Source organism: Quercus suber, unplaced genomic scaffold (genome assembly GCF_002906115.3).
Source record: "Quercus suber isolate HL8 unplaced genomic scaffold, Cork oak 2.0 scaffold_47, whole genome shotgun sequence".
Lineage (NCBI taxonomy): Eukaryota > Viridiplantae > Streptophyta > Magnoliopsida > Fagales > Fagaceae > Quercus > Quercus suber.
This window is the reverse complement of record NW_027069512.1, coordinates 857,597-871,948: the sequence shown is the minus strand read 5'-3', so window position 1 is coordinate 871,948 and position 14,352 is coordinate 857,597. Positions and strand designations below refer to the sequence as shown.

At 43.4% G+C, this 14,352-nt stretch overlaps 1 protein-coding gene across 1 annotated transcript; it reads right to left on the bottom strand.

Moving 5' to 3' along the window:
• Positions 1-11,262: 11,262 nt before the first annotated feature.
• On the bottom strand, positions 11,263-11,871 carry LOC136066808 (uncharacterized). Its single transcript, XM_065771697.1, has one exon. The coding sequence runs from the start codon at positions 11,869-11,871 to the stop codon at positions 11,263-11,265; it is 609 nt and encodes a 202-aa protein (XP_065627769.1).
• Between the last annotated feature and the right edge of the window lie 2,481 nt (positions 11,872-14,352).

The following is a 14,352-nucleotide window of genomic DNA, read 5'->3' as shown; positions in this document are numbered from 1 at the left end:
AAGTCCTTTCCTTATAGAAAAAGATCCTTATTAATGCATGCGGCTAATAGAGTCCTATTTGTGCTAGGATTTCATTATGTGGTGTGCGCTGCAAGTATTCCCATCTAAGGTTTTTGGAGATTATGAGATAACAAGATCAGGTCCCTCCTAGATCTTGCACCCGTCTGTACTACGTCCATCCAGGTACAGATCTGTCCAGTACATAAAGGGGTCTGTCCACATGAGGATCCGTACATATCAGGGTCCGTCCATATCAGGGTTCATTCATATGAAATTATTCCTCTTCAGTTGCCCCCTTCACCCTGTGGGTCTGAAACAGCAAGACGGACACATGGGGTGACAGTAAGGTAGGGATTCTATGAACTTAGTGTAACCCTAACAGTCCTGACAGTTAACCATCAGAACGTACGACACGTGTCACCTTCTCCTTGATTCTTCTCTCAGATCGGAGCGTCGCTTCGTCTTCCGTGCATTCCTTATATATATATATATATATATCACCCATCCTCCTTCATTTTCACATTTTTCTCTGAGAGTACATTGTTAGAGCAAATCTGTCATCTTCGTGAGAGAATACTCCATTCTCTTGCTTCATCTGTCATCAAAGTCTTTCCGTCCTCTTTCTGACTTGGTAAGCATTCTACACTTCTTTTTTCATTTTTTCTTATCAGTTAGACGTGTTTTTACTTTTATTTTTTATCTTTTTTGGACTTGTCATAGTCTTAGGTTTTGTCATCCCGTGTAGGTGATGTCTAGTGCGTCAAGTAATCAATCCGTCGTTCATGACGGGGCGGATTAAAGGAGGTATACCCGTCAGGTCACAAAGACCACTACAGTACAGAGGAAGATAGGAGTCCGTCCGCCTCTACCCAGTCCTCAACAAATGAGGATATGGAGATGGTTGTTTTAGAAGAAAGTTCTGACGATGGAGGGGAAGAACCCACAACACCCGTCTAAGGTGTTGATGGACCCAGCGAGTTCATCATGCTACCAGAGTGGACGGTGAATGCATTTGTGTCAACCATCAAGAAAAAACACTTTAATACTCTTACACTGTGTTTGGTTGGGGTGATTTTAGGGGGGATGGAAAATATAGAGTGGAAAACTGAGTGGAAAACATTATTTTCCACTGTTTGGGAAAGAGAGGAAAACAGGGAGAGTGGAAAATCCGGGAGAAAATTTTCTCTCCGGGCCCACAAATTTCGTCTCTCCAAATCGGAAAGAAAAGGCATGAGAGAAAATTTCCTCTTTGCTCTTTTACAAACATGCCCTCTCCAACGTCCACAACAACCCAGCGCGGGCGCGGCAGAATAAGAAGAAAAAAGCAGGAAATAACCACCAAACCCAACACCACCACCAAACACTGCAATCTAGCACAAAAAATTAACCCAAAATCAACACAAAATTAATAGAAAAATAATTAGAAAATCCAACTCAAAATCACTGCCCAAAATCACCGCCCTTAATCAAACCCAACCCAAAATCATTATCTATAATAAAAGCATAAAACTCAAATTGTAAAAGAAGAGGAGGAAAGAAAAATATTCTCAAAAAAGAAAAAAAACGAAATTTTTACCGTGTTCATCCAAAAACCCATCCAAAAAATGAAATCATCATCTATCATCTTATTTTTGACAAACCCATGTTCATCCAAAAACTTTAGTCCAAAATCTGGACATCCACCCGCAACTCCTCACCCCAAAAAAAAAAAATGAAAGAAAGAAGGAGAAGAAAGAGAGGCGGAGACAGAGATAAGAGATAAAAAGAAGAAGAGACAAGAAGAGATAGAGTAGAGACGTGTTTTTATGAATCAGAAAAAGGGAGGAGGGGTTAGGTGGGGAGGGGTAGTTGGGAAATAATAAAGAAAAGGAAAATATTATTTTAATAAAAAAAAAGTATGTATAATAGATAAATTAATATGAGTGTTTTGTAAAAATAATAGTGTAAAAATGATGGTTTAATGAGTATAAATAAATTTATTTATTACATATTATGTAATAAGGGCATAATAGTCAATTTATATAAATTATATTTTCTATCCTTCCTTTTTTCTCTCCAACCAAACAAAAGAGTTTTCCACCCTCTCACTTTTCCACCCCTCCAACCAAACACATAAGAGGGAAAACTAAAAATTTTCCATCCTCCCACTTTTCTATCCTCTCACAATTTTCCATCCCCTCACTTTTCCACTCCTCCAACCAAACGGACCCTTAGGGCCAACTACCAAATTCCAGACAATATTCCCATCTGTCTACCCCATGAGTCAAAAAGATGCTACTACGAAGGGGTGGCAGATTTAGGAGAATACGAGTAGATGCTAAAGGCAGGTCTGCGATTCCTGTTGAGTTCCCTTCACCGTCAGCTTCTTAAGTATCTTGGCCTATCCGTCAACCAAATATCTCCAAATGCCTAGAAAGTCTTCATAGCTATGGAGGTACTTTATGGTGCTATGACGGATGGTGCCAGAAGGTTGACGGTGCGGGAGTTCCTCCACTGCTATCGTCCATATGAAATCGATAGATCACAAGGAATGTATAGCTTTGTGGCTAGGAGTCCTTTGTTAAAGGTCATATACAATACCCCAGACTCAAATAGGGACTGGAAGAGTCGCTACTTCTTCCTGGAAGGTGATGGGTGGATGGGCCATCCAGGGGACACGGAATATATGCCCGTCGACACAACTTGGGGTGTGTTACACCCGTCCGGTATGGGCCCATCCTAGTGTTTTAAACTAGTCACCCATCCAGTTAATTTCAGCGTTTTAACTCAACCCTTCTCTTTTTTTTTTTTTTTTTTAAACAATTTGCAACCGTCTTCTTTTTTGTAGTTAGACGTCGTTCATAGATTGATCTCGAAGAATTCATTTTTCTTTAGAAAATTTTTAACAAGACCAAGCCGAAGGAAAGAACTTGGGCGAAATTAGTCACACTTGATACTATCCACTAGTATTGTGACTGGCCTGAACCTTCACCGGCAACCAAAAAGTACTACGCTCGAGTTCGTCAACGTAAGTCCGTTATGCCAAATATGCTCAGACGGTTCTGTTTCTGATAAATCTAATTTCTTATCTGACTTTATCTGTCTACCTTTATAGAAATGGACGATGCGAAGAGGAGGGCCCTGATCAAGGCTAATGCTACCAAGAAGAAGGAGTCCGTCGACGCAAACCCCACGAAGCCCAGTTTAAGCAATCTGGATCAGAAAAGGAAATATCTACCAAAAGTGGACCGTCCCTCTAAAAAGCCAAAAGTCTCCCTAGAACCCGTCGTAGGGTTAATGGCTAGGGGTTCAAAGACAGTCACCCCAGCCAAGCCTAGGGCTGGTAAAGGCCTAATGAAGGGTCCATCCTCCCCATTGAAGAATCCACCTGTCCCCCTCCTTTGAGAGGACTCCAAATACGCCTTGGAGAGGTTGTCGTTCATCATAACCAATAAAGACTATGAAGACCCAGGCAACCATTCGACAGAGGCAATGGGTGAGACAGGTCTATTCAACATTGCTTAGGTAATCCTTCGTTTACTTTTTATCCGTCCACTTCCCTTAGTCTGGAACTAATCTTTCTTCCCTATTTCTTCAGGCTATGATTATGATGAAGGGGCTGATGGGACGATGCCTGAATCGTAAGACTACTCTGGACCATCTAAGGGACAAGATGACGGTTATGGAGGAAGAGCTGGACGAACTAAAGGCTGGGAGAGTAGCTCAAATGAAAAAACTCTCGGCGACAGAGAAAGCAAGGGATGACTTTTCACCAGAGGACGAAGGAGTTGAAAAAGGTCCTTGAGAAGAGGGAGAACGACGTCCGTCGTACAAAGGAGGTCGCCATACAAGAGTATCGTGACTCCGACGCCCTTCTGGCGGAGCTCGGAGTCTCTTATGGGGACGGCTTTGATGACGCCATCTGTCAGGTAAAGTCGATATATCCCAAGCTTGATCTTTCCGCTGTCAACATCAATGCTCAGGATTAGTTACCAGTTTAACCTGTCAATTCAAAGAATACGAATGAGCTATTTGCTGAGCACACGCCTGTCCACTAGTCCCAAGATGAAGGAGCTAATGCTGAAGTAGAAGGTGAACAAGACCGTCGCCTATCTGAAGTGTTAATTGAAGATAAGGACGAAACCCCTGCCCCAACTACACAACAATAGAGTTTTTTTTTTTTTTTTTTTAAATATGTGGAGAACAATTCCATAATTCCCCCGTCAAGTTTTGGGGCTATGTAAACATTTCCCTTTCGAGGTTTTTATTTATGTTAAACTATGCTAGGTCTGTCGACCTTTTTGATGTTTTGTTTTGTGGAATATGTCTGTATGTTTCATTTAATCTTGTTGACGCTTTTGTTTACCTCGTTTCTTACTAATTTTTATATCCATCTAGTTCTGGACTTGAATTTCATCCTCTCGGGATGATTCGTCCATCTTGTGAACTTAGTTTATATCCGTCCATTTTTGGACTTGAATTTCATCCTCTTGGGATGATCTGTCCATCTTGTGGACTTAGATTATATCCGTCCAGTTGTGGACTTAAATTTCATCCTCTAGGGATGATCCGTCCATCTTGTGGACTTAGTTTATATCCGTCCATTTTTGGACTTGAATTTCATCCTCTTGGGATGATCCGTCCATCTTGTGGACTTAATTTATATTCGTCCAGTTGTGGACTTGAATTTCATCCTCTTGGGATGATCCATCTATCTTGTGGACTTAATTTATATCCGTCTAGTTGTGGACTTGAATTTCATCCTCTGGTAATAATCTGTCCATCTTGTGGACTTAATTTATATCCGTCCAATTATGGACTTAAATTTCATCCTTTGGGGATGATCCGTCCATCTTGTGGACTTAATTTGTATCCGTCCATTTTTGGACTTTTAATTTCGTCCTCTCAAGATGATCCGTCCATCCTGTGGACTTAATTTGTATCTATCCAGCCTGTGGGCTTTGAATTTTCATCCTCTTTGGATGATCCGTCCATCTTGTGGACTCAGATTATATCCATCCAATTTTGGACTTGAATTTCATTCTCTCGGGATGATTCGACCATCTTGTAAACTTAATTTGTATCCGTCCATCTTTGTGGACTCGAGCATTTAAGTAGGTAAAAACATTGTCGTGTCTGAATATTTCTCTTTATTTAATTTTAAAAAAGGAAAACCATGTGTTTGCAGAAAGGTACCTGCCCCCTTGGGCTTTAAAAGGTACTTGTAGAAAGAATTGTTCGAAGTAAAACTAGTAATAGCAAAAACTATAAAAAAAAAATATTCGAAGTAAAAACTAATAAAACTCAATAATAAAACTGGAGAGCACTGATGCTCTTCATGTCGTCTCTACTGGTAGTATCTCCGTAGGTGCTACGTGTTCCATGGGTGCTGTAGCTTCCGTCTGTCTAGAGTTTCTAGGTGGTAAGCCCCTTTCCTTTTCCATGATGAGATCCTATATAGTCCTTCCCAGTTGGGGTCGAGCTTTCCTTGTGAAGGATCTCTAACAGCTCTCATTACCTTCCATAGCACAAGATCTCCGATATGAAAGTCTCTATGTCTGACATTGGAGTTGTAATACTTTGCCATAAGGTTTTGGTATCACGCCAACCTCTGCTTTGCTGTAGCCCGGACCTCGTCCACCAGGTCTAGCTGAAGCCGCAAGGCCTCTTCGTTCTTATCTTCGTTATAGTTATCCACCCGATAGCTCGTAACCCCTACCTCCACTGGAATGATAGCCTTACTTCTGTATGCTAATCTAAACGGTGTTTCTCCAGTGGGTGTTCTTGCCGTAGTACGATACGCCCATAAGACGCTTGGTAGTTTGTCAGGCCAGATGCCCTTAGCCCCCTCTAGCCGGGTCTTGATGATCTTAAGTAAGGACCGGTTCATGACTTCAACTTGCCCATTGGCCTGTGGCTGTGCGGGCAACGAGTAGTGATTCATAATACCCAGCTCTGAACAGAAGTCCCTGAATGCACTGTTGTCGAACTGCTTTCCATTATCGGAGACGAGCACTCTAGGTATCCCGTACCTGCATATGATATTTCTCTATACAAAACTTCGGATGTTCTTCTCCGTGATAGTGGCCAGGGCCTCTGCTTCCACCTACTTAGTGAAGTAGTCGATACTAACTACCAAAAATTTTAGCTGCCTTGCTGCCGTCGGAAAGAGGCCCATGATATCTAGTCCCCATTGGGTAAATGGCCAAGGGACCATCATGGGTGTCAGCTCCTCATTTGGTTGCCTGATCAGATTACTAAACCTCTGACATTTATCGCAAATCTTAACATAAGCTTATGCGTCCTTTTGCATTGTAGGCCAATAGTACCCTGCTCGGATCAATTTGTGCACCAAGGATCGTGCCCCTGAATGGTTTTCATAGATACCCTCATGGACTTCTCTCATTACGTAGTCTGCTTCCTCGTGACCCAAGCACCTTAGGTACGATCGTGAGAATCCCCTTTTGTATAAGACATCATTGATCAGCATAAATCACGAGGCTTAGACTTTCAGTTTCTTGGCTGCGTCTTTTCCGTCTGGTAGTGTGCTCGTCTTCAGGTATGCTATTAATGGCGTAGTCCAATTGTTCTCAAAATTCACCTCCTGCACTTTTGTTTCGTCATCAATAATAGAGGAAACTTGGACAAATGACAATACCTGATCGGGGACTAGCATAAATTCTGCAGAGGCTGCTTTTACCAGGTAGTCGGCACATTCATTCTCCTCCCTTGGGATTTGAACGAATCTGACTTCGAGGCTGCCAATCCGATTCTTGACTTTTTTTAGGTACCTCTTCATCCTTTCATTTTTGCACTCGTAGAAGCCATTAATCTGACTTGTTATTACCTGGGAATTGCAATGTACGACCATGTTTTTAGCACCTACTGCCTTTGCAAGGTCTAATCCTGCTACCAATGCTTCATACTCGACCTCGTTGTTGGTCGTTGAGAAGTCCAGTCAAATCATGCATTTGATTTTATCTCTGTCAGGGGTTTGGATCGCCACACTGGCGCCTCCAGCTTGCTTGTTTGGAGATTCGTGCATATGGATGCTCCATTGTCTAAGGGCATCTACACCTTTGCCTTCTAATTAAGTATATTCAGCGATAAATTCTACCACAGCTTGTCCCTTTATTGCAGTTCGTGGGTGGTACTGTACATCAAACTCGCTCAGATCTATTGCCCACAGAGCCATTCGTCCGGCAGCCTCAGGGCTGCTCATGGCTCTTTTTAGAGGCTGATCCGTCAAGACTATGATGGTATGGGCCTGAAAGTACGACTTGAGTTTTAGGGTTGCAGTTACCAGTGCGAAGGCCAAGTTCTCCATCTAAGGGTACCTCTCTTCTACCCCCCGGAAACCTCTACTTATAAAATAAACGAGTCGTTGAGATCCTTCCTCTTCTCTTACTAAGGCCGCGCTGACAGCCACTTGTGAAACTGCTAAGTAGAGGTAGAGTCCTTCCCCTGGTTTGGACGGGCTTAGCAATGGTGGAGAGGCAAGATATTTCTTCAGGTCTTCAAATGCCTTCTGGCACTCGTCTGTCTACTCGAACGACTTTCTTAAGATACGAAAGAATGGTAGACACTTGTCCATCGCTTTAGAGACGAACCTGTTTAAGGCTGCAATTTTGCCATTCAAGCTTTGCACCTCTTTCACTGTCCTCGGTGGTTCTAGCTCCATGATAGCCTGTATCTTCTCTGGGTCGACCTCTATACCTCTTTGGGATACCATGAATCCCAAGAATTTCCCCGCCGTTACTCCAAACACGCACTTGCTTGGATTCAGCTTCATGTTGTATGACCGAAGGGTGTTGAACGTCTCTTAAAGGTCGTCTAGGTGGTCATTTTACGCAGGCTCTTTACCAACATGTTGTCGACATAGACTTGTACGTTCCTCCCAATCTAGTGTGTGAACATTTTGTTCATTAGTCTCTGGTACGTCGCCCCCGCGTTCTTGAGTCCGAATGGCATCACCTTGTAGCAAAAAAGTCCTTGGCTGGTGACAAAGGAAGTTTTCTCTTGATCAACTTCCTTCATCTTAATTTGATTGTAGCCCAAAAAGGCGTCCATGAAGCTTAGGAGCTGGTGTCTGGCCATTTATTCTACCAGAGTATCTATACAAGGGAGGGGGTAGCTGTCCCTTTATTGCAGTTCGTGGGTGGTACTGTACATCAAACTCGCTCAGCTCTATTACCCACAGAGCCATTCGTCCGGCAACCTCAGGGCTGCTCATGGCTCCTTTTAGAGGCTAATCCTTCAAGACTATGATGGTATGGGCCTGAAAGTACGACTTGAGTTTTCGGGTTGCAATTACTAGTGCAAAGGCCAACTTCTCCATCTGGGGGTACCTCTCTTCTACCCCCCGGAAACTCCTACTTATAAAATAAACAGGTTGTTGAGATCCTTCCTCTTCTCTTACTAAGGCCGCGCTGACCGCCACTTGTGAAACTGCTAAGTAGAGGTAGAGTTCTTCCCTTGGTTTGGATGGGCTGAGCAATGGTGGAGAGGTAAGATATTTCTTCAGGTCTTCAAATGCCTTCTGACACTCATCTGTCCACTAGAACGAATTTCTTAAGATGCGAAAGAATGGTAAACACTTATCCGTCAGTTTAGAGACGAACCTGTTTAAGGCTGCAATTTTGCCATTCAAGCTTTGCACCTCTTTCACCGTCCTCGGTGGTTCTAACTCCATGATAGCCCGTATTTTCTTCGGGTTGACCTCTATACCTCTTTGGGATACCATGAATCCCAAGAATTTCCCCGCCGTTACTCCAAACACGCACTTGCTTGGATTCAACTTCATGTTGTATGACTAAAGGATGTTGAACGTCTCTTAGAGGTCGTCTAGGTGGTCATTTTCACGCAAGCTCTTTACCAACATGTTGTCGACGTAGACTTGTACGTTCCTCCCAATCTGGTGTATGAACATTTTGTTCATTAGTCTCTGGTACGTCGCCCCCGCGTTCTTGAGTCTGAATGGGATCACCTTGTAGCAAAAAAGTCCTTGGCCGATGACAAAGGAGGTTTTTCTTGATCAACTTCCTTCATCTTGATTTGATTGTAGCCCGAAAAGGCGTCCATGAAGCTTAGGAGCTGGTGTCTGGCCATTTAGTCTACCAGAGTATCTATACGAGGGAGGGGGTAGCTGTCCCTTTATTGCAATTCGTGGGTGGTACTGTATATGAAACTCGCTTAGCTCTATTGCCCACAGAGCCATTCATCCGGCAGCCTCAGGGCTATTCATGGCTCTTTTTAGAGGTTGATTCCTCAAGACTATGATGATATGGGCCTCAAAGTACGACTTAAGTTTTCGGGTTGCAATTACCAGTGTGAAGGCCAACTTCTCCATCTGGGGGTACCTCTCTTCTACCCCCCGGAAACCCCTACTTATAAAATAAACAGGTCGTTGAGATCCTTCCTCTTCTCTTACTAAGGCTGCGCTGACCGTCGCTTGTGAAACTGCCAAGTAGAGGTAGAGTTCTTCCCCTGATTTGGACGGGCTGAGCAATAGTGGAGAGGCAAGATATTTCTTCAGGTCTTCAAATGCCTTCTGGCACTCTTCTATCCACTCGAACAACTTTCTTAAGGTGCGGAAGAATGGTAGACACTTGTCTGTCGCTTTAGAGACGAACCTGTTTAAGGCTGCAATTTTGCCATTCAAGCTTGGCACCTCTTTCACCGTCCTCGGTGCTTCTAACTCCATGATAGCCCGTATCTTCTCCGGGTTAACCTCTATACCTCTTTGGGATACCATGAATCCCAAGAATTTCCCCGCCGTTACTCCAAACACACATTTGCTTAGATTCAGCTTCATGTTGTATGACCAAAGGGTGCTGAACATCTCTTAGAGGTCGTCTAGGTGGTTATTTTCACGCAGGCTCTTTACGAACATGTTGTCGACGTAGACTTGTACATTCCTCCTAATCTGGTGTGTGAACATTTTATTCCTTAGTCTCTGGTACGTCACCCTCGCGTTCTTGAGTCCGAATGGCATCACCTTGTAGCAAAAAAGTCCTTGGCTGGTGACAAAGGAAGTTTTCTCTTGATCAACTTCCTTCATCTTGATTTGATTGTAGCCTGGAAAGGCATCCATGAAACTTAGGAGCTGGTGTCTGGCCATTTAGTCTACTAGAGTATCTATACGAGGGGGGGGTAGCTATCCTTTAGGCACGCCCTGTTAAGGTCCGTGAAATCGTCGCACATTCGCCACTTCCCATTAGCCTTCTTAACCATGACTACGTTCGCCAACCAGTCTGGGTAATATACTTCTCGAATGAAATTCGCTTCTAGTAGTTTCTTAACCTCTTCCATTATCACTCTGTCTTGTTCTTAAGCGAACACTCGCTTTTTCTGTCGAACGGGTGAGGATGCGAGGTCCACGTTAATCTTGTGAACTATGACTGAGGGATTAATCTCGGGCATGTCCTCGTGGCTCCACGCAAATACGTCTTGGTTTATCCTGAGGAATTCTGCGATGGCTTGACGTATTGGCTGGCTGGCCAACGTCCCCATCCTAGTCGTCCGTTTAGGCCTTGATTCATCGAGTGCTATCTCTTCCAATTCTTCAACCAACTCTGATGTGGTCCGTTGCTCTTCTTTAGACATGGTCTGCTAGTGATCTTCCATTTCTAGCATGGCAATGTAGCATTCACAGGCGGCCACCTAGTCTCCTCGCAACTCCCCAACCCCATAATTTGTAGGGAACTTGATCATTAGATGGTATGTCGATGTTGCCGCTTTCCATGAGTTAAGTATGTGTCATCCGAGAATACCATTATAAGCTGACGAGCAGTTGACCACAAGGAATGTTACGCCCTTCGTGATCTGCTGAGGATAATCGCCTACCGTCACTGAGAGTGTGATCGAGCCTAACTGGAATACCCTTATTCCTCCAAAACCGACCAGCAGATCATTTGTTGGTATCAATCGCATTCTGTCAATCCTCATTTGCTGGAACGCTGGATAGTATAGGATGTCAGCTGAGCTGCCATTGTTGATTAACATTCTGTGAACATTATAGTCCCCAACACGTATGCTGACAACTAGTGCGTTATCGTATGGGTGGTGAAGTCTTCTCGCGTCTTCTTCGAAGAACCCAATGATGGCCTTTCCCTCCGTGCTATCTTAGGTAAGGAGCCCATTAGCTGGACGTTCTGGACCATCTTAAGGTATGTCTTTCGAGCTTTTCTGGAGGAGCCAGTAGTCGCGGTTCCCCCTACAATCATCCTTATGTCTTCGATGGGGGGGTTTAGGATGCTCATTATCCCGTCGGAGGGCCTGCTCTTAAGGATTGGGATCCACTCTCTCCTTACTAACGAATTTCTGTAACTTTCCTTGTCTGATAAGGGCCTCAATCTGTTGCTTTAAGTTGTAGCAATTGGCCGTGTCATGACCGTGATCATGGTGAAAGCGACAATACTTGTCTCTAGGTCGCTTGTTTGGATCACTTTTTAGCTTCCTTGGAAATATCAGTGCCCCCTCGTCCTTCATCTGCATCAGGACTTGGTCTATTGGGGCGTTCAGTGGTGTGAAGCTTGTGAACCTTCCTCCCTGGGGTTTAGGGCGCCTTTCATTCCTTCTATCTCCTGTCCTTGGTCTTTTCTGCCCTTGGTTTTGCCATGCATCTCCCTGTCGCTCTCTCTTCCTGGGTTTTTCTTCCCGAGGTAGTAGCGTGTCTTCTGCGTTCATGTACTTAGTAGCCCTGTAGAGTACTTCTGACATGGTCTTGGGGTCATTTTTGTATAGTGAGAACAAAAACTTACCCTTTTGCAACCCATTTGTGAAGGCTGCTACCAATATCTTGTCATCGGCTTCATCGATCGAAAGCGTTTCCTTATTGAAGCGGGTTATGTAGGCTCTCAGTGTCTCGTCCTCTCTCTGTCTGATACTCATCAAGCATGCCGTGAACTTCTTGTACCTGTGCCCCCTATGAATTGTGAAGTGAACTGAGCACTTAACTCCTTGAAAGTGCTGATGGAGTTTAGTGTCAGTCGACTAAACCATATTCTCGCGGGACCCTTGAGCGTTGTAGGAAAGGCCCTGCACATGATTTCGTCCGGCACCCCTTAAAGATGCATCAAGGTCTTGAAGGTCTCCAGGTGATTTAGAAGATCCTTAACTCCATCGTAACTCTCTATCTGTGGCATCCGGAACTTATGCGGTGAAGGAAAGGAATTGACAGGGGCGGTAAAGGAAGAGTCGGTTCGGTTGACTAGGTTGTCCAGATTGCTAGATACTCGTCCCTTGAGGGCATTCATCATGACCTCCATCTGTTCCTTCATTGCCTGCATCTCTGCGGCAATAGGGATTGGAGCCATATCCATGAGGGACGGGATGCTCATATGTTGTCGTTCTTGCGTGCTTGGGGCATTGCTACCCTCAGCCCCCTCTCGATCTCTTCGTGTAGCGCTGGTACCTTCTTGGTCTTCTCTCTGATTGTTTGGTACAGCGTTCTTCTGGCGCAGCTGTTCTTCTAGGTCGTGGTTTTGTTTGGTGAAATGCTCCACAGCTGTGGTGAAAGTTCGAACCTGTCTTTCGAGGGCAGTTGTGGGTGGTTCCTCTCCTTGGATGTCGTTGGTGGTTGCCATCGAGCGAGTGAGCACCATGCAACTCTTTTGTCCGAGAAGCGATAACACGGCTTATAGATCGCAAAGATCATTTTGTCTTTCCTACAGACGGCGCCAACTGATGATGTCGAAAAAACCACCAGTGAACCGCACGTACTCGCATGCTCAGAATGCAACCTGCACAACACAAGAAGGGAGAAAGACCTAAACTGAGAACACCGATGTGGTGCCAGCCGAATGCCATCCGAAGGTCAAGTTAGAATCTTTTACAACTCTAGAGTGCTAGAGAGGGCCAATTATACGTACCTCGACTTGTGGGGGTATTGGGGCTTTTATAGTAGTCGAAAGTTGACCTCTTTTACTTGGAGTCGAAGTCTTTCCTTGTGGAAATCCTCTTGAGGAGTCCAAAACGTGATGGGCAAGTCATTTCCTTATAGAAAAAGATCCACATTAATGCATGCGGCTAATAGAGTCCTATTTGTGCTAGGATTTCATTATGTGGTATGCGTCGCAAGTATTCCCATCTAAGGTTTTTGGAGATTACAAGATAACAAGATCAGGTCCCTCCTGGATCTTGCACCCGTCTATACTAAGTCCGTCCAAGTACAGATTCGTCCAGTACATAAAGGGGTCCGTCCACATGAGGATCTGTACATATGAGGGTCCGTCCATATCAAGGTTCATTCATACGAAATTCTTCCTCTTCAGGAGCAAAGTGAACTGAATGGAGCGAATTGGACCACTTGGAAAATTTATTCTACTACTAAGATTTAGAATCAATAATCATTCAAAAATACTGAGAATTAAAAAATATATAATTCAAGTTAAAAGAAAGTTTATTTCAAATTTTCAATTCTTTTGTGATGGTAGGAGTCTAATGACACCAATGGTGCCATTGAAGAGCCGCTTGAGCGGTGCTATCGAGGGCAAGTTCAAAACTATAAGGTTTATGGACACTATGCAACCTTTGCTTTTTCTTTTCTTTTTTTCATGATCTCTTCTATGTACTCACTAGCATTAATTCAAAATGTTGGCCAAATGTAAGAAAAATAATTATGAGCTCTTAGTTGGCCTCCATAGACTAAATCATAGGGTTAGGTGATGGAGCAAAATTAATAAAGAGCATGTATGAGAAGAAAGAAAGTGAATGGTTGGCCATAAGGGGCATTTTTTATGTGTGTTATATCTAATCATTTTTGTTGTAGACTATCTTTATATCTCCTATAAAATAATATGTATTTATAATATGGTCCTAGGAAACCCTATAGTTAGGACTAAGGATTTGTCAAGCTGGGCTACCCTTATAACCCCCAAAAAAACATCTCCATCGTTGGACCGCCCCAAGTCAAAGTGCATTTAAACCCTACAAAACCCTAAATTTTTATTTCTCAGTCCCTCTCTTATCACAGATATCATTTGATCTCAACTTTGGGGAGTTCTTAGTTCCCTTTCAAATCTCAGGTTTTAGCCCAAAACCTAATCTTAATCCCTTCATTTCTACCTCAATCTAATTAGGGTTTCATTTTGTTCTCGATTTGTGAATTTTAGCTTGTGGGTTCTGTGAATCCAGGGTTTGTGAATGTTTTAAGCTTTGTGGGTGTTCACATTATGTTCTATGCTTATTAGGTTTAGAATTTGTTTTCTTGTTTGGGCACTGGAAAAATTGTGGAATAACTTTGAAAGTTAAGATTTTGTGGAAGTAGTTTAAAAGGACAGATGTCACTATTTTAAAGTAATTGGAAGTAAATTGGAGAAAGTCTTTTTCCTATATCATTTTGCAAAAGGATTTAAGTATTTAAAAGACCAA